This window comes from Bos taurus, chromosome 29, assembly GCF_002263795.3.
Source record: "Bos taurus isolate L1 Dominette 01449 registration number 42190680 breed Hereford chromosome 29, ARS-UCD2.0, whole genome shotgun sequence".
Lineage (NCBI taxonomy): Eukaryota > Metazoa > Chordata > Mammalia > Artiodactyla > Bovidae > Bos > Bos taurus.
This window is the reverse complement of record NC_037356.1, coordinates 5,611,013-5,631,740: the sequence shown is the minus strand read 5'-3', so window position 1 is coordinate 5,631,740 and position 20,728 is coordinate 5,611,013. Positions and strand designations below refer to the sequence as shown.

The following is a 20,728-nucleotide window of genomic DNA, read 5'->3' as shown; positions in this document are numbered from 1 at the left end:
TGGCAGGCAGAGGGTGAGGAGAGCAAACCTTTCCAGTTCAGGGAGCTTAGTCTAGTCCAGGGTGCCCCGCAGACCAGTCAGCTCAGGGTTTATTCCAGGAAGTGTTATTGTCTTGACTTTATCTCTGGGTGAACATGGGGTAGATGGATAGCCCAGAAATTACAGCAAAAGATTCTTTCTTTCCAACAGGTCCCACTTTGTTTGAAGAGCGAGGGAAAGAAGGAAGGCAATGAAAAAGCATGGAGAGAAGAGCCCCATGGACTTTTGCTGGGAAGTTCTGTCCCTTCAGTTTGTGAACTAAACTCAGTTGAAATTTGAGTCAGAGGAGTCCCCTGAGGACCATGAGCTGGAGCCGTGGTCCTCTGGCTCAGAATGTCCATCTTCATCCTCACTGCTGGGAGCTGAGGAGCAGCTTCCTTCCTCCTCTTCCTCATTTTCCTCTGATCTCCCTGAGGCAGGAGAATGTTCTCCAACCGTGTCTGATGATGCTAACTCTGGAGCCTGAAGCCCTTGCTCCTTTCTCAGTCTTCCTTGCAGATTCCCTGATGATGGGGACTGCAGACCCATCCTTCTAATCTTGGGGTTTGGGTCCCCCATCACGCTCATGTCCCTATGCTTAGCACAGGTCACCTCTCTGTAAGCAGCATATTCTTCAGGAGACAGAGTCCTGAGCCAGAGATCAAGGTCCACCTTGTACTGTGTCTGCAGTCCCTCTGCCTGGTTCTTATAAAGCTCCTTTTGGTCCTGGGGGACCCGCTGCCAGTGTCTACTGATCTCCACCATGCGCTCCCTCGGGGGCACCACTTTCAGCTCCCTGCTTCACCAGAGATCCTGGTGGAACTTGTGATAGCCATTCATCGGTGGCTTCTTGGGCTCTCCGTGGAATTTCCACTTCATGGATAAACTGTTTTGTTGGAGAGACTTTACTTTTTGAACATTCTCCTGAAACTTCTCTGGCACTTTCTTTTTTTTTTTTTTTTTAATTTTATTTTATTTTTAAACTTTACATAATTGTATTAGTTTTGCAAATATCAAAATGAATCCATCACAGGTATACATGTGCTCCCCATCCTGAACCCTCCTCCCTCCTCCTTCCCCATACCATCACTCTGGGTCGTCCCAGTGCACTAGCCCCAAGCATCCAGTATCGTGCATTGAACCTGGACTGGCATCTCGTTTCATACATGATATTTTACATGTTTCAATGCCATTCTCCCAAATCTTCCCACCCTCTCCCTCTCCCACAGAGTCCATAAGACTGTTCCATACATCAGCATCACTTTTGCTGTCTCGTACACAGGGTTATTGTTATCATCTTTCTAAATTCCAAAAATATGCATTAGTATACTGTATTGGTGTTTTTCCTTCTGGCTTACTTCACTCTGTATAATAGGCTCCAGTTTCATCCACCTCATTAGAACTGATTCAAATGGATTCTTTTTAATGGCTGAGTAATACTCCATTGTGTATATGTACCACACCTTTCTTATCCATTCATCTGCTGATGGACATCTAGGTTGATTGCAGCCGGATTCTTTATCAACTGAGCGATCAGGGAAGCCCCTATGCCATCTAGTGTTTGGTTTGTTTATTTTCTCCTGATGGCTCAGTGAGTAAAGAATTCACATAAAATGTAATGCAGGGGACACATGAGACATGGGTTTGATCCCTGGGTCAGGAAGATCCACTGGAGGAGGAAATGACAACCTACTCCAGTATTCTTGACTGGAGAATTCAACAGACAGAGAATCTTGGTGGGCTACAGTCCAAAGGGTCCCAAAGAGTCAGACGTGGCTAAGGACACGTGCACTGTGCACACCAAACAAGTATTTGAGAAACTCTCAATTTTCTAAACCCACGGCAAGAAGTTTTTAACTCCAGTATATCTGATTAATTCAAACTTCTCTTACTCTAAAGAACTGTAGTCAAAATGGGAAGCTGTTAAGCGAAATGAAACTTGGAAATTAAGACAAAAATCTATTAAATCTTCCAATAAAGGAGCTGTAACTTCCTAGACAACCTGTTCATGTAAGTGGTAGGAATGGAACAGACAGGAAACTGAAGGGCAGAGTGGAACTGTTGGAGGAAGAAAGGAAAGGGAGCAGCATGGTTTAAAATCTCATTAGTCTCCTTTGATACAAGTTCCTCTCATGTGTATACACACACACATAAACACACACTCACACACACACACACACACACACACACACACACATATATATACAGAAAACACACAAGTATGCAAATATATACACACACACACATATATATAAGTATGCGTGTATATATATATATATATATATATATATACACACATACCTAAAAATGTATGTATATATGTGTGTGTTTCATATATATGTCTTTACATATTTCATTCTGGTGAAGTCACACCATGGTTTACACTTGTTATCCATGAAGTTGCTGTTTGGAAATAATTGAACTCCCCAAGCATGAATTTCATACCTTCATTTCATGAACAATGTAATAGTCCTAAATTTCATTGACCCATCCAGGCTCATCACCCACTAGATTTACTTGTCTGTCTGAGTTTGCCTGCATTCGCTCTGTGACACTTCTTCAGAAAGTAGAGTCCTTCAGATTCCATTTTTCAACACGGGACACTCAGTCTCCCCAAAATACCACTGACTGTGCTGAGATAGCCCGCTAGTCTCTGACAGGTATTCTCAACCTCACTGAAGTAAAAGTCTTTCACGTTTTATTCTTTTCATTCAGTTCTGCATGAAATTTTTCCTTCAGAATATTTTTGTTTGCTTATTTTTTGTTTTGTTCTTCTGTTTAGGTTACACTCTATTGCTTTTCTCTTTATGTCTGTAAGTCCACACACAATAGCTGTTGGTGGGTTTTTCTCTAAGACTCTATACCTGATCCTCATTGCTTGCATATGACCTCATAACTTCTCATTCTATTATTCAATATACATGCACAGTGGAAATATTGATGCTAGGTTGTGGAGTTAAAGATTATGTCATTGTTTTGTACAACACAAGATTGACTAGAAAATAATAGACAATTTGTGAAAGAAATATGATATTATCTGTTAAGTTTGGGCAACTATCTCTTCAGGTTTTCTTTATTACAGTGTGTTTGCATTCTAGTCCTCAAAACATTTTTCTATTTATTCAATGATGGGCCATGACACTTCACTCAGGGAAGGTTACTAGATGAGAACATTTATGTATTTTTTAATTTTCATTGGACTATCCTTGATTTTCAAGGTTATGTTAGTTCCTCTTGTACAGTCTGGTGAATCAATTACATACATACATGTATCCACTCTTTTTTGTAAAAGATTTTTTCCCATACAGGTCATTACAGAGTACAGAAGAGAATTTCCCGTGCTACACAGTAGATCCTTATTTCTGACAGTTTCATGCATAGGAATGGGTGTATGATCATCCAGATCTTCACTTTATCCCTCCCATCCTCCACCCTGTTTCTTAGCGCCTGGAACCTTAAGTTTGTTTTCTACATCTGTGTCTTTCTTTTGTAAATAACCTCATTGGTACCATTATTTTAGATTCCACATATGGTCAATATCACAAGATCTTTACCTTTCTTTTTCTGACTCAGTCGCTTCTCTGCTTCTCTCCTGAGTTCACCCTGGACAGAGAACCACCCTCGGGGCTTCGCACAGAAAGAGGCGGCAGGTGGGCAGGTGCAATGCCGGGGAAACTGCAGGGTTCAGGAGCCAGTGGAGTTCCTGAGAGCCTCGATGAGGTCGCAGCCCCGGAATCCACATGAACCCCCTCAGGCTCAGTGGTCCAGCACTCCTGTTTCCAACACTGACTCTTGCCAAGACCCGCACATGGTGCCTGCGGATCAGAGTTCTTTTCTGACACTCGGGCCACGTCCATCGGGAGACTGTATCCTCAGGACGGCCGGAGTCTGGGGCCCTGTCAGGCACTTGCAGACAAAAAGATACTGGGGTTCCCTGGAGCAGCCCATTTAAGATCCGGGAATAGGGCCATTCTCCCATTGCCATGCATGTCCTCCTGACTCCCTACTGGGCCTTTGGGTTCCTGGGCAGACAGAAACCAAAATCCTTCCCAGAAACGCGGAGTCTGAGCCCTGTGGCCGTGCAGACTTGGTGTACCTCCCAGAGCCCCTGGAACAGGTGTCTGAGCGCCTCCAGCCCCATGTGCCCACCTCGGGTGGGTCCCTCAGTGGCGGGGCCGGAGCCCACTGACCACCAGGATGGCCTGGGCTCAGACCCTGGCAGACCAGGCTCTCCTGAAAGACACGCTGCTCTCAGGGAAGGCACATCTCTGTAGAAGGAGGTGGCTCCATCAGCGATGATGCCAGAAAAAGGACTCCAAACGCCCATCTCCAGGGGGAAACCTTGACCCTGAGGTTGGGGCTGCTTGTCTCCAGCCTGCAGGTCAGAGGGGCCTGAGGACCGCTTTCTGCTCTCCCTCCCACTGCAGTGGCCTTGGAATTCTGGGCTGTAGGAGTTCAAACTATGGAGCTGAAGCCTTTATATACTGTTTTGGATTCAATATTTTTCTGTAGCAACACTTACATTTTTTGTTATATGTTTATTTTTCAAAATAAAAATCAGTAATGGTGATTTCAAAACATCACACTTGTATCGTCCTCTGAAAGGCTCACATTGTGAATGGTAATTTTCTGACTGAGAATGTTATCCAAGGGAGAAAGAGAAAAACCAGGTCAGTTAATGGCATTTCCATATCCTCAGAGAGAAAGTCTCTCTATTCAGTGAGTGAGTTCAGTTTCCCTTCTCCAAGGAAAGACAGAGCACAAAACCCAGAGAGTTCAGACTGACTTTTCTAGGAAGAACAAAAGTTATTAGTATCACTACCGCATATAGAAACACCTCCAATCACATAGAGAGAGTAAAACAAAAGCAAGAGAGGTATGTTATAAACTGTGAAGTCTGATTTAATGTCAGCCTCTTGATACTTTGGGGCTTCCCAGGAGGCTCAGTGGCAAAAGAAATCTCCCTGCCACTGCAGGTGACACAGGAGATAGGGTTTGATCTCTGGGTCAGGAAGATCCCCTGGAAAAGGAAATGGCAACCTCCTTCAGTATTCTTCCTGGGAAATCCCATGGACAGAGGAGCCTGGCAGGCTATATAGTCCATGGAGTCACAGAGTCACACACAACTGAGCACGCACAAGCTCCGTTATCTTGATACTTTATTTCAGGACTCACCCAAAACATTATTTTTATCTTTTAGTAGAAAGTTTTTCTTGTGTCCCTTTTGTTAAAGGCATGGAGCACGTAGATGGCACTTTGCTATCATGTGGATATTTATTGGGGGGTTTTCTCTACCTATTACATTTTCTTTTTTTTTTACCTATTACATTTTCAAGGGTCCAAAAATTTGATCGCACTTCATCAATGAATACAGAAAACTTCAAAAAGGATGTTCCAGATAACCATGTTCACATATCTCTTGCCTTTCAGTTACTTGATATGGATCTAATATTTAGATTCAGTATATGATCCTTACAATTATTTGACCTAAGACAATTTTAATCTTTTTTGTCAATTCTTCCCGATTTTACAAATAATAAATATTCTTTGTGCAATGAATAGTATATTCAGTTATAATACAGAGAAAATTAAAAACCAGCAATGGTGCCTTTGGGAATATAAAATCTTACCATATTATGTTTTCAAAATATAAATTATATTCAATTTAACCTTTCCTCTTTTTTTCAGACATTATTTCAATTTTCAACTCATTGAACTTCATTCCCTTCCCCTATTCCATGTCAGGTAAGGCAAAGTTTGCTGGGTTTTAGAGAACAAGCAGGCTTGCTGTGATGGAACAAGCTGAGTCACCGTGACTCCTAGAAGGAAACTCACATCCCTCTTCTCACTTGTGGCCTTCCCAGGTGGCGCTAATGGTAAAGAACCTGCCGATGCAGGACGCATAGAGCTGAGGGTTCGATCCCTTGGTTGGGAAGATCCCCTGGATGAGGGCATGGCAATACACTCCAGGATTCTTGCCTAGATTATCCCACAGACAGAGGAGTCTGGTGGGCTACAGTCCCTGGGTTTTGCAAAGAGTCTGACTCAACTGAAGAAACTTAGCACTCACACACTCTCACTTGTTACTGGTGAGATTACTGGTTGCTGCAATTAGACTATCATATAGTTTGTGAAATGAAGATATGAAATTCAGTCCTGCAGAGTTCAGTTACTTCCAAACAACAACTTCTGGCTATCCTGGCCAGAGCAGTATGTGTATTTAGGGGGAGCTTGAGTATCCGGCTTGAAAAATAGAATGTGAGGGATTCCTCATTCTGAAGAAATATCTCCGAATGAATGCAGGCAAATTCAGAAAGGCAAGTAAATCTAGTGGGTGATAGGTCTAGATGGGTAGGTGCTATTAAAACTATAATTAGGTCATTAAATGGAGTTGTTAAATTTATACTTGGATAGTTTATTCCAAAACAAAACTCCGTAAGTTACAAAGGTGAATTCATGGTGAGACTTTTATCAGAGGTTGGATTTTGGCGATTGGATCAAGTAGGTTTCAAACATTTGAATTCAATCATTGGCATCCTGATGTGTTTCCAACTCTGCAAAATCTAATCATGTGCACCTATACCTTTTCATGGAGTTGGTAACCCTATCACTTGGAAGAAATGGGCGTGGTCATTGGAGAATATTAAACATTCAGCAAGAACCAAGTTCAGTCTTCTCTGGAGCCCAGAGCTGTGGTGTGTGGAGTTGGCTGAGCTGTGAAGACTTTTCAAAGTTTCTGCCACCAGCAGTGGAGCATCTAAATCCTGAACTGAATTTGAGACTTACCCACTGAAAAGGAGTGGAAACTTCATTAACTACAACCAAAGTGAGTTCTGATCAAGGTACAATGAAATTCTGATATGTTCAGTTAAAAATAAAACTTTAATGGCAGTCCTGGACACAAAAGCTAGTTGTATTTATTCTGTCAGTACTATCTATGTTTGAGCACTTCCTCAAGCATTGATTCCATGTGGGATTTGCAGACAAATAACTTATTTTTGCCTACACGATATCAAGTAACCTCCTTATCAAATGTGGGTAAAAATAAAAAATTAGTAAATATTGTTGAGATGATGAAAGCAGTTAATCTATAGGAAAGGATTTAATTCAATGCTGAGAAATACTAGGCAACACATATTAAGTTCTCCTATTATTGTTTTAATATTATCATAGTCCTTGATGCTATCAGTCTACAAATGATTATATTCATGCTGACTATTGTTTCCTGATTATTGTGATACCTGAACATTCACCAGTTCAAAATATGACATACTATGATGATATGAACCAATCCCGGGAAAACTTGCTTTACTGAACTAGAAGTGACATTCTTTTTTTTTCTTCTTTTTATCTTGAAAGCAGCAGTTTTGTTATTTAAGCTGGAAGCAAGCTCTGAACTCTTTAGGATATCAGATTAAAGCCAACATTGACTGTATGAAGTTTAAGTTCTTTGTAAACAAATTTCTTTGTCTTTAGAAAAGCACTTCTATCACTTTGATGATGGAAGGAACTGAGGCCCTGAGGAGAGAAAGGAAGGGTGTGCTAGTGTGGCTTCCAGTCAGGGAGTCGTGGAGGTCGAGAGAGAGACAGACTGAGGTTCTGTGTGTGCTTCTGTCAGAGTCAGCTAATAAAGTAACTCTGAAGTCATCCCAACACTTACCCTCCATCTAATCTTTAAGGGGCTTCCAGGGAGTTCCGTGGTAAAGAGTCCACCCGCCGATGCAGAAGACGCAGGAAACATGGGTTCAGCCGCTGAGTTGGGAAGAGCCCTTGGAGAAGCGAAAGGCAACCCTTTCCAGGATTCTCGCCTGGGAAATCCCAAGGGCAGAGGAGCCTGGTGGGCTAGAGTCCATGGTGTAGCAACAAGTCAGACAGGAGTGAGCACACTCACACTAATCTTTAAGCTTCTCCATGTATTACTAATTTTAGTATGATTGAAATCCTGGTTTATTTGAAACAAAAAAGTTGCTAAGGACTCTTATTGTATTTCATCTTTTGTATAATAGTAAATCCAAGGTGTATGCAGTCACCATTTCTAGGTTTGTTCTGGGGAGGTAAGCAAATAGGGAAATTAGAGTTCAAGACAGGACTTTGTCCAAAGGATTTATTTTTCCCAATGAGGGCAGAAGAAAGACTTTTTCTCTTACCCTCTCTTATTTCTTTCTTTAATTTTCAGAAACATGGATTCAGACACACTGCAGGTCTTCCAGAGTGAACTCACCTGCTCCATCTGCATGAACTGCTTCCTGGACCCTGTCACCATAGACTGTGGGCACAGCTTCTGCCGTCCCTGTCTGAGCCTTTGCTGGGAAGAAGGCCAGACACCAAGGAGGTGCCCGGAGTGCAGGGGAATATCAGCGAGGCCTGATTACAAAACCAACATTGCCCTCAAGAGGCTGGCTTCCCTTGCCAGGCAGGCCAGAGCTGACCACGACCACAGCTCTGAGGAGCAGATCTGTGTGACACACCAGGAAGCCAAAGGCCTCTTCTGTGAGGCTGACCAGACCCTGCTCTGTGGGCCCTGCTCTGAACGCCCCGAGCACGCAGCTCACAGCCACAGTCCAATACACAGGGCTGCTGAGGAATCCCGGGTAGGTGATGCCTCTCAAGCAGTTTGGGATCCAGAGGCTCCTAAGTCAGAGAGGAAGATGAGGATGCTATGATGGTGCTGGGGATGGAGATAGTGGAGGTGGGATTTCTGAATGTGGATCCTCACATATAATGTGTCCTCTCAGTGTTGTTGCCCAATTGTCCACACGTGTGGAAATGCAGCATCCCGGGGCGAGTGGCACCAGGGACACAGGCTTCTGATGGGAGCTTGAGGCTTTCTTACTCGGGCTATTTGAGTCTGAGTCTCAGTATCATGGGACATGGATTCCATTATCTGTAAAGTTCCCCCAATTCTCTAGTATACAGTTCTATTCCTTGATATTCAAATATTGGCATCAAATTAATGTGGAAAAGTCTGACAACAGCCTCCTAAGTCAAGTTTTCTGTGTAACTAATAAATGCCTTTTCTCATGAATAAGGGGATTAAATTTACAGTGTCATCTTCTGTGTCACTAAATCCTGTGGGTATTTTGCAGGAGAAACTCCTGAAGAGAATGAGCTCTTTATGGAAAATGAGAGAAGAAATCCAAATCTGTCTGAATCAGGAAGCTAACACAACTCAGTCCTTTGAGGTAAGAATAAAAATGTTCCTATTTATTTGTATAAATATTGATATAATTTTACCTTAGATTTTTTTTTAGGCCAATGTAAGTTCCTGTGAAAGGCTACTGGTCTCTTCCCTGGAGGAGTGGTTTCAAATGACTGATCAGTAATTGGAATGAGAACAGGCTAATATATGGTAGTTCAAAGAATGCTAGTATATTCAAAGACCAAGGCATGAAATGTATTCCAAGGCCACATTTTGAAGATTGGAAAAAGCCTTTTCAGACATGGGGTATAAGATGCATTGCACTAACTGTGACTGTGAAGGAGAAGAGAGGAAGAGAGTCGTACCTAGAGGAAAACTGATGGCTCAGGGGTAAAGAATCTGCCTGCAGTGCGGGTGCCACAACAGACCTGGATTACATCCCTGGGTTGGGAAGATGCCCTGGAGGAGGAAATAGCAGCCCACCCCAGTATTCCTGCCTGGAGAAACCATGGACAGAGGAGCCTGGTGAGCTATAGTCCACAAGGTCACAAAGAGTTGTGCATGACTGAAGAGAGTCAGCATGCAGGAAAAAAGAAAATACACATATTCAAAATGAGGTTTACTTCATGAAAGAATATTTAGAAGAATCAGAGAAAGGAACAAGAAAAAAACAAGACTCAGGTCGGAGAGGAAATAACTGATGGAGTAAGATCCCGGAAGAATCTTCCTTGGGAGACAGCCTGGGGTCCCTCAGATGACTTGATTTAAACAGGCAAAGAGATTAGGAATTCAGAGAAAGCATGGGCAATAAGGACCTGAAAATATTCAAGACTCTTTGAATGCATGTGGCAGTTTGTCAGGAACTTCCTTGATGACACTAAGGAAATAATATTTGGAGTTTTCTTTTGAATGTGAACATACGTAATGCTTTGGATCCACTATCTCTGCAGGACTATGTGGCCTTAAGGAAGGTGATGATCAAGCTTGAATATCAGAGGATGCTTCTGTTGCTCCGGGAGGAGGAGCAAATGCATCTGGAGGCCCTGGAGCGAGAAGCCAAAGAGATTTGTGAAGAACTCAAGGAGAGTGTGTTCAGAATGTCTCAGTACAGAGAAAGTCTGAAAGAAATGTACAAAGAGCTGACTGAGATGTGCCACAAGCCGGACATGGAGCTGCTCCAGGTGAGAAAGGAGGGTCCATCCTCAGAGAGAGAAATACTCTTCTAGACGAGTGCCGTGACACTGAAATATTACCTATCCAGACAGATGATTACACAATCAGCAAGACTCTGTGACCAGGGGGAAGTTAATTTTCTTGGAGTAAATCTCAGTATACATTCCCCTAAACCCTTGGCACTCTCTGTTATCCACTCTTCCTGAAGACACTGAGGTTCTTACTGTATACAGACAAGATATTTAGAACTGGTATCAATTTTAATGCAACCGATGGTTCTTTTTATGCAATTGTCTGCTTTACCTTAATTGTTACCATAAGTGGTGAGATCACTTCCTGAAGACAGCAGTGGGCAGTGAGTGACACTGGAAACCTAGATGTTGCTGCAGCATTGTGCAGACCCTTCCTGTCCCCTTTGCTTCCTTAATGAGACCTGAGGAAGCCCATCATGTCTTAGGTTAGGGTCTGTTATGAAGATTGCTTCTGAGTGTTACTTAGAAGAGATTTAGAAAACTGTGTCTTATTATGAAACAAGAATACGAATAGGAGATGGAAACAGAACTCTAATGATTAACATGATTTTTTTTTTCCTTTGCAGGGCTTGGAAAATGTGCTGGAAACGTGAGTATACATTAATGATTTTTGATTTCTGAAACATTTTTGTCTTTTTGATGAAGTGGACCCAAAGTTCTTGCTTGGGACCTGGGGATTGATTTCAGGTCCTCCCCCATATCTAAATCTCAGGACAGGATTCTTTATACATAATACCATGTTATTCGCAGATAACTAATACACATGCTCCTGTACACTTTGTCATCTCTAGACAACTTTACAACATATACAGTATAAAGTAAATGCTACATAAGTCATTCCCTGGTATGTGGCATTTTCAATTTTTACATTTTTGGACGTTTCTGGACTGTTTTGTGAATTTTTTTCCACTCAGAACAAAAGCAAAGGGGAAGGAAGTTTACACTGGGAATTTGGGATTGACTGGTATGCACTGTATATGAAACATAGTTAGAATAGTAGCTCTGATCCTATGATAAAATAAAAGAATAAATAAGCAAATACATAGCCCAGAATGTACAGATTGAATGCATGTGTGAATCCACAAGTACAGAACCCTAGCATATGGATTACCACATTGTCTTTTTGGCCATTTTCTATTTTATTTCAAAAGAATTTCAAGGGTTTCTGACCCTTGGTCTCAGTCATTTCCTTTTCATTTGACTGCAATCAACTATATCTGAAAACCTGCTGCCATTCTGGGCTTTGTTCCACCTACTCAACCCATTCTCTCCAGCTTGACCACAATAAACCTTAGCGAGGGATTTTTCTAAGACATCACAGAGGAAGCACCTATCCTAGTGGATTGAAAGGTGAAAAAGGCATGAAAGAGGCATATTCCCTACCATGACAAGAGACTGTGATTTTGTTAATACTGAGCAGCAGTGACTCAGCCTGTTCCATCACAGCAAGCGCCCTGCAGGCAGGACTTCACACAGAGCACCTTTCTGCTACCCACTTCTAAGTGAGACGTTCAGGACCAGGACAGCCAGGTTGGACCTGGGTCACTTTGCTGGACTGACAAGAGTAAACATGTCTGGTCAGTGAGCACTTCTGTTTAGACACAGAATGTATCCTTGATGACTACTTTGTGAGTGAAGTCTCACAGGCTTAGCCTGAATTTTTTGCTCTCTGTAAAATACCCAGGATCTTTGAATGGATGGAATTGAGGAAGGGAATGAAGTTTAGTGAGTACAAATTTGGAATATTGTCTGAGAAAAATGGGGAAAATGAAATTTGATGTAATTTCTATTTAGTAAAATATATGGCAACATTTTTATATTCTCAAATGAGTAGAATATATTATATATGCAAATCACCAAAAGTAGGAGAATCCTGAGAACATATGGGATCCTGTGGTAAAGTCTGCTGTTTTGCTATGCTCATGTGATTAGCCATTGGTCTTGACATGGAATCGATGTCCTTTGTACAGGACTCATCTGACACAGATACAGAAGCCTCAGCCCGTGAACCCAGAGCTCCCTTCCTGGCCTGTCTCTGGATTTCTACACATGCTGAACAACTTCAGAGGTAAGAGTCAGCCTTTTGGTGATCAGGACTACATTTCATTAGAGCTTCTTGGGAACAACCCTTCTTTCATTTTCATTTTATTTTTCTTTTTTTTTTTTCTTTTTTGGTTATGAAGGTGGTGCATAAATTCCTGAAGTTGCTAACACCTTTTCTACCTCTATCAGTTCAGTTCAGTCGCTCAGTCTTGTCTGCCTCTTGGCGATCCCATAGACTGCAGCACGCCAGGCTTTCCCGTCCATCACCAACTCCTGGAGTTTACTCAAACTCGTGTCCACTGGACCAGGGATGCCACCCAACCATCTCATCCTCTGTCGTTCCCTTCTCCTCTTGCCTTCAGTATTTCCCAGCATCATGGACTTTTCAAAAGAGTGAGTTCATCACATCAGGTGCCAAAGTATTGGAGTTTCAGCCTTAGCATCAGTCCTTCCAGTGAACATTTAGGACGAATTTCCTCTAGGATGGACTGGCTGGATCTCCTTGATGTCAAAGGGACTCTCAACAGTCTTCTCCAACACCATAGTTCAAAAACATCAATTCTTCCATGCTCACCTTTCTTTATAGTCCAAGTCTCACATCCATACATGACTACTGGAAAAACCATAGCTTTGACTAGATGGATCTTTGTAAGCAAAGTAATGCCTCTGCTTTTAAAAATGCTGTTTAGGTTGGTCATAAATTTTCTTTCAAGGAGCAAGCATCTTTTAATTCCATGGCTGCAGTCACCACTGGCAGTGACTTTGGACCACTCCCCCCCAATAGTCTATCACTTTTTTGTTGTTTCCCCATCTATTTCCCATGAAGTGATGGGACCAGATGCCATGATCTTAGTTTTCTGAACGTTGATTTTAACCCAACTTTTTCACCCTCTTCCTTCACTTTCATTAAGAAGCTCTTTAGCTCTTCTTCACTTTCTGCCATAAGGGTGGTATCATCTGCACATCTGAGATTATTTATACTTCTCCCAACTGTCATTATTCCAGCTTGGGCTTCATCCAGTCAAGCATTTCTCATGACGTACTCTGAATTTAAGTTAGATAAGCAGGGTGATAATATACAGCCTTGACTTATGCCTTTCTTGATTTGGAAACAGTCTGTTGTTCCATGTCCAGTTCTAACTGTTGCGTCTTGACCTGTATGCAGATTTCTCAGGAGACAGGTGGTCTTGTATTCCCATCTCTTTAGAATTTTCCACAGTTTGTTGTGATCCACACATTCAAAGGCTTTGTGTATTCAATGAAGCAGAAATAGAATGTTTTTCTGGAACTGTCTTTTTTTTCTTATGATCCAGCAGATGTTGGTAATTTGATCTCTGGTTCCTCTGGCTTTTCAAAATGCAGCTTGAACATCTGGAAGTTCAGGGTTCAAGTACTGTTGAAGCTTGGGTTGGAGAATTTTGAGCATTACTTTACTCGCATGTGAGATGAGTGCAGTTGTGCAGTAGTTTGAGCATTCTTTGGCATTGCCTTTCTAAGGGGTTGGAATGAAAACTGACCTTTTCCAGTCCTGTGGCTACTGCTGAGTTTTCCAAATTTGTTGACATATAGAGTAAAGCACTTTCACAGCATCATCTTTTAGGATCAAATAGCTCAACTGAAGTCCATCACCTCCACTAGCTTTGTTTGTTCATAGTGATGCTTCCTAAGGCCCGTTTGACATTGCATTCCATGATGTCAGGCTCTAGGTGAGTGATCACACCATCGTGGTTATTTGGGTCATGAACATCTTTTTTGTATAGTTCTTTTGTGTATTCTTGCCTCTTCTTATTATCTTCTGCTTCTGTTAGGTCCATACCGTTTCTGTCCTTTATCGTGCCCATTTTTGCCTGAAATGTTCCCTTGGTATCTCTACTTTTCTTGAAGAGATCTCTAGTCTTTCCCATTCTATTGTTTTCCTCTATTTCTTTGCATTGATCACTGAGGAAGGCTTTCTTATCTCTCCTTGGTATTCTTTGGAACTCTACATTCAAATGGGCATATTTTTCCTTTTCTCCTTTTCCTTTATGTACTCATCTTTTCACCGTTATTTATAAAGCCTCCTCAGACAACAATATACCTTTTTGCTTTTCTTTTTCTTGGGGATGGTCTTGATCACTGCCTCCTGTACAGTGTCATGAACCTCTGTCCATAGTTCTTCAGGCATTCTCTATATCAGATCTAATCCCCTGAATCTATTTCTCACTTCCACTGCATAGTCACAAGGGATTTGATTTAGGTCATACCTGAATGGCCTCATGGTTTTCCCTACTTTCTTCAATTTAAGTCTGAATTTGTCAATAAGGATTTCATGGTCTGTGCCACACTCACCTCTCAGTCTTGTTTTTACTGACTGTGTAAAGCTTCTCCATTATTGGCTGCAAAGAATATAATCAATCTGATTTCAATATTGACCATCTGGTGATCCATGTATAGAATCTTCTCACATGTTGTTAGAAGAGGGTGTTTGCTATGACCAGTGCGTTCTCTTGGCAAAACTCTGTTAGCCTTTGCCCTGCTTCATTCTGTACTCCAAGGCCAAATTTGCCTGTTACTCCAGGTATTCCTTGACTTCCTATTTTTTTATTCCAGTCCCCTATAATGAAAACGACATCTTTTTTTTGGGTGTTAGTTCTAGAAGGTCTTGTAGGTCTTCCTAGAACTGTTCAACTTCATTTTCTGCAGCATTACTGGTTGAGGCATAGAGGTGGATTACTGTGATATTGAATGGCTTGCCTTGGAAATGAACAGATCATTCTGTGGTTTCTGAGACTGCATCCAAGTACTGCATTTCAGATTCTTTTGTTGCCTCTATAGTCACATTATAAACACCAAGTCTGATGTTTGCCACCTGTAATTTCCTGAAAATGCAAAACCAGATACACACACACACACACACACATATTTATGATATAGGATGAGCAAAGGGAGAGCAACCTGGTTGTTACTGTGATTATAGAGACTGAATATTTGGTTCTGTGAGTGACCATCAATATGTTGTTTACTCAGTTTATTTCACTCTTGAGCTTAAATCCGTCATTGCTGCTTTTAATTTACTGTATGGGCTTTCCTCGTGGCTCAGATGATAGAGTCTGCCTGCGATGCAGGAGACCCAGGTTCGAGCCCTGGGTCGGGAAGATCCCTGGAGAAGGGAACGGAAATCCACTCCAGTATTCTTGCCTGGACAATTCCACGGAAAGAGGAGCCTGGTGGGCTACACACAGTTCACGTGGTCGCAAAGAGTAAAACAGGACTGAAGGATAACACTTTCACTTCACTTCATTATAGCTACATTTATTACACATTGTACAAAGAAGATTTATTATTTCTAAAATTAGGAATAAATGACAGAAAAATTGAAATGGGCTTTGGTAGAAGAATTATAATGCTCTCAATCTTACAACAACTTTAAGGCAAGGGATGCATGAACACTGTCAGTTAAAATATCTTTTTTGAAGCTCCCAAATTATTCACAGATGGATTTCTATCAATTCTTTTGACCTTTGAAAATGTAATAGGTACAGATAATACCCCCATAAGTGTCCATGTGATAACAAAGTACCATCTGTAGTTTCCATAGTATTAAGTACAAAGGACACAAGAAAAGTTTTCTAATATAAGAATCAATGCTTTTTGGTGAATCCTAAAGTAAACTATGAAGAGATTGACCTAAGTCAGACTTTACCCAGTTCATGATATATGTCTTTTTTAAATTTTCTCTTTAATTTGATGTACTTCTGTATGCTACAGAGATAGTAATAACTTTTATTCTTCAGAGAAGAGTCACTCTAACTCCCTTTGCTGTCTTTGTTTTGATTTCCTTGGAGAAGGAAAATTAAAAAGCTTATTTTTTTTTCTAATTTTATTTTATTTTTAAACTTTACATATTTGTATTAGTTTTGCCAAATATCAAAATGAATCCGCCACAGGCATACATGTGTTCCCCATCCCGAACCCTCCTCCCTCCTCCCTCCCCATACCATCCCCCTGGGCCGTCCCAGTGCACCAGCCCCAAGCATCCAGCATCGTGCATCGAACCTGGACTGGCAACTCGTTTCCTACATGATATTTTACATGTTTCATTGCCATTCTCCCAAATCTTCCCACCCTCTCCCTCTCCCATAGAGTCCATAAGACTGTTCTATACATCAGTGTCTCTTTTGCTGTCTCGTACACCGGTTTATTGTTACCATGTTTCTAAATTCCATATATATGCATTAGTATACTGTATTTATGTTTTTCCTTCTGGCTTACTTCACTCTGTATAATAGTCTCCAGTTTCATCCACCTCATTAGAACTGATTCAAATGTATTCTTTTTAATGGCTGAGTAATACTCCATTGTGTATATGTACCACTGCTTTCTTATCCATTCATCTGCTGATGGACATCTAGGTTGCTTCCATGTCTTGGCTATTATAAACAGTGCTGCGATGAACATTGGGGTACACGTGTCTCTTTCCCTTCTGGTTTCCTCAGTGTGTATGCCCAGCAGTGGGGTTGCTGGATCATAAGGCAGTTCTATTTCCAGTTTTTTACGGAATCTCCACACTGTTCTCCATAGTGGCTGTACTAGTTTGCATTCCCACCAACAGTGTAAGAGGGTTCCCTTTTCTCCACACCCTCTCCAGCATTTATTATTTGTAGACTTTTGGATCGCAGCCATTCTGACTGGTGTGAAATGGTACCTCATAGTGGTTTTGATTTGCATTTCTCTGATAAAAAAGCTTATTGTGTAGAAAGCCTCTACCTCTCAGAGACATGGAAATTCGACTGGCTAACACAGTTTTTATTCTTTCTACAGTGGATAATGTTCTGAGTCTGACAACGATCGTTCACCATGCAATCCTTGATGATGAAAGTGCGCTGTTTGAGGATGATCACCCCATCGCGTCCAGACAGCCCCAGGGCGGGTCATGTATTGTGTCCTGGGGAGCTTGGGGCTTCACCTCCGGGAGGCATTACTGGGAACTGGACGTGGCCCAGTCTTCCAGCTGGGTTCTGGGGGTCTGTAAAAGCATCTTCACAAGTGATTCCAGTATCAGTATTGGTGCTGAAGAAGCATATTTTCTGCGTTCTACAAAGGTGAACAGTCAGTATATTCTGTCCACCACCTCCCCACCCTTAGTGCAGTTTGTGAAAAGGCCTCTGGGTAAGATTGGCGTGTTTTTGGATTATGACAATGGAACTGTGAGCTTCTATGATGTTTTCAGAAGTTCCCTCATATATAGTTTCCTTCCTTCTGCCTTCTCCTCCCCTATGATACCTTTCCTTTGCCTTAAATCTCCATGAATTGTCCATTTTTTGGACCATTATTGGGGCTTCTTTTCTGGGGATATTGCTGCCCTTCACTTCATGGGAGGCCACAGGATACCTGACTGTGTCCAGCAGCACATTGTTACTTAATGTAACATAGTGAGTGTATGTTTATAAAATGGCATAAAGGTGTTGTATGCATAAATCTGTTAATTAAATTTTAATAAACATTTATTATGGAGTATTTCATAGAATATAGTCAATCGCTTTTCTTTTTAAAATAAGGATTATTTTAAACTACATTTATATACCATAAAGATCACTACTTTTAAATTACATAATCAATGGTTTTTAGAACTATACAAAATTATAAAACCAGGACTGTCTCATTGTGGGACATGTGCGTGACCTCCAAAAGGAACCAATGCCCAGTACCATTTACTCACTCTCAGCATATACCATCTCATCACACTCTTCAGCAAACTTTTCTCAAGTTAGTAAATATTTTTACTACTTGAGGGAAATTCCTGTGACAGTTCAGATAGTTCTCATCTTATTTCATATTATTGTTACATTCCCACTCTCCGTGCAGTACTCAGAACAGAACATATAGAACTGTTAAGTCAGTCAGTGAAGAAACACATGAATTAAATAATTCATATAGACAAAAGCCCCAGAAAATCATGATGGTGTGATCACTCACCTAGAGCCAGATATCCTGGAATGTGAAGTCAAGTGGGCCTTCGGAACTATCACTTCGAACAAAGCTAGTGGAGGTGATGGAATTCCAGTTGAGCTATTTCAAATCCTAAAAGATGATGCTGTGAAAGTGCTGTACTCAATATGTCAGCAAATTTGGAAAACTCCTGCCACAGGACAGGAAAAGGTCAGCTTTCATTCCAACCCCAAAGAAAGGCAATGCCAAACAATGCTCAAACTACTGCACAATTGCACTCATTTCACACACTGGTAAAGTAATGCTCATAATTCTCCAAGCCAGGCTTCAGCAATACGTGAAGTGTGAAATTCCAGATTTTCAAGCTGGTATTAGAAAAGGCAGAGGAACCAGAGATCAAATTGCCAACATCCGCTGGATCATCAGAAAAGCAACAGAGTTCCACAAAAACATGTATTTCTGCTTTGTTGACTATGCCAAAGACTTTGACTGTGTGGATCACAATAAACTGTGGAAAATTCTGAAAGAGATGGGAATATCAAACCATCTGACCTGTCTCTTGAGAAACCTGTATGCAGGTCAGGAAGCAACAGTTAGAACTGGGCATTGAACAACAGACTGGTTCCCAAATAGGAAAAGGAGTACACCAAGGCTATATATTGTGACCCTGCTTATGTATCTTCTCTGCAGAGTACATCATGAGAAACGCTGGGCTGCAGGAAGCACAAGCTGGAATCAAGTTTGCCAGGAGAAAAATCAATAAACTCAGATATGCAGATGATACCATCCTTTGGCAAAAAGTGAAGAAGAACTAAAGAGCCTCTTGATGAAAGTGAAAGAGGAGAATGGAAAAGTTGGCTTAAAACTCAACATTCAGAAAATTAAGATCATGGCATCCATTCCCATTACTTCATGGCAAAAATGAGGGGGAAACAGTGGAAACAGTGGCTGACTTTATTTTGGGGGGCTCCAAAATCATTGCAAATGGTGATTGCAGCCATGAAATTAAAAGACACTTACTCCTTGGAAGGAAAGTTATGACCTACCTAGACAGCATATTGAAAAGCAGAGACATTAGTTTGTCAACAAAGGTCCATCTAGTCAAGGCTTTGGTTTTTCCAGTAGTCACGTATGGATATGAGAGTTGACTATAAAAAAAAAGCTGAGTGCTGAAGAATTGATGCTTTTGAGCTGTGGTGTTGGAGAAGACTCTTGAGAGTCCCTTGGATTGCAAGGAGATCCAACCAGTCCATCCTAAAGCAGATTAGTCCTGGGTGTTCATTGGAAGGACTGATGTTGAAACTGAAACTCCAATGTTTTGGCCACCTGATACGAAGAGCTGAGTCATTTAAAAAGATCCTGATGCTGGGAAAGATTGAGGGCAGGCGGAGAAGGGGACGACAGAGGATTAGATGGTTGGATGGCATCACTGACTCAATGGACATGGGTTTGGGTGGACTCTGGCAGGTGGTGATGGACAGAGAGGCCTGGCAGCTGGGGTTCATGGGGTTGCAAAGAGTCAGGCATTACTGAGTGATTTAACTGAACTTAATAGACAAAATATTTTTCCTTCATTGACAAAATTTTCCAAAAGATAGTCAACATAACAGATATAAAGTACTAGGGATAAAGTCAAGAGTAGAGAGGAAACTGAGCTGCAGATTCACAGCTTAAGGAAATTCTATTATTTTGTGATTAATAATATCTACTACATACGCTTGTTTTATAATGTTGATTTCGAGATTTCCCTGAGACAATCAGTCTCTTTTTGACAGATGTCAGGCCAGCTTCTCTGTTTATCTCATTTTATCTCCTGAACTTCTCTTGGACCCTTGGTCCTTCAATTCACAGAAGGCCGTTCTCTGCGGTACAGAATCCAAGGCCTTTACTTTCAGCCACTTCTCTTTTCATTTTCACCTTTTTACTTCACTTTCCTGGATTACATCTCTGATTCTAACTCTCTTGATTGAATAACTCATTTTTTTTTGTTATGTTCCATTTAGGATAAGCCCTGTAAAACTGGGTGGAAAATGTACTGAAGAGATAAGGGAATTTTGAAGAGTACAGATCTCGCATTTGAAATCCAAACATAAATTTCAATTCAGGATTTGCAACAATTTTCATTTTATTTTTAAGGGTCAACTTAGATTATAAAATTGATATATAACAAAGGTGGTGTGATTTTCTCATTTAGCAAATACAAGGAAAGGAATTTTCCTTCCCTTGCTCTGCAGAATCATTGCATCCCACACACTACAGAACTTCAAGTAAGAATTAACCTGCCATACCTTTAGTGTGAGGATGCTCTTGGGGTGGTGATTACATCACTGGCACCTTGTAAGTGGCCCCAAATTCTAGAAATGGAGTTTCCAGTGTCCAAGGAAGATCTTGTAAA

The 20,728-nt window shown here is 41.3% G+C and overlaps 1 protein-coding gene across 1 annotated transcript; it reads left to right on the top strand.

The window, feature by feature from the left end:
- The first annotated feature begins 8,073 nt into the window (after nt 1-8,073).
- On the top strand, nt 8,074-17,693 carry LOC112444922 (tripartite motif-containing protein 64-like). The gene is made up of 6 exons (XM_024987637.2): nt 8,074-8,609; nt 9,105-9,200; nt 10,108-10,351; nt 11,008-11,017; nt 12,333-12,430; nt 17,206-17,693. Exons 1-6 carry the CDS (start codon nt 8,199-8,201, stop codon nt 17,691-17,693), a joined length of 1,347 nt encoding a protein of 448 aa, XP_024843405.1. The 5' UTR covers nt 8,074-8,198.
- The last annotated feature ends 3,035 nt before the right edge of the window (nt 17,694-20,728 follow it).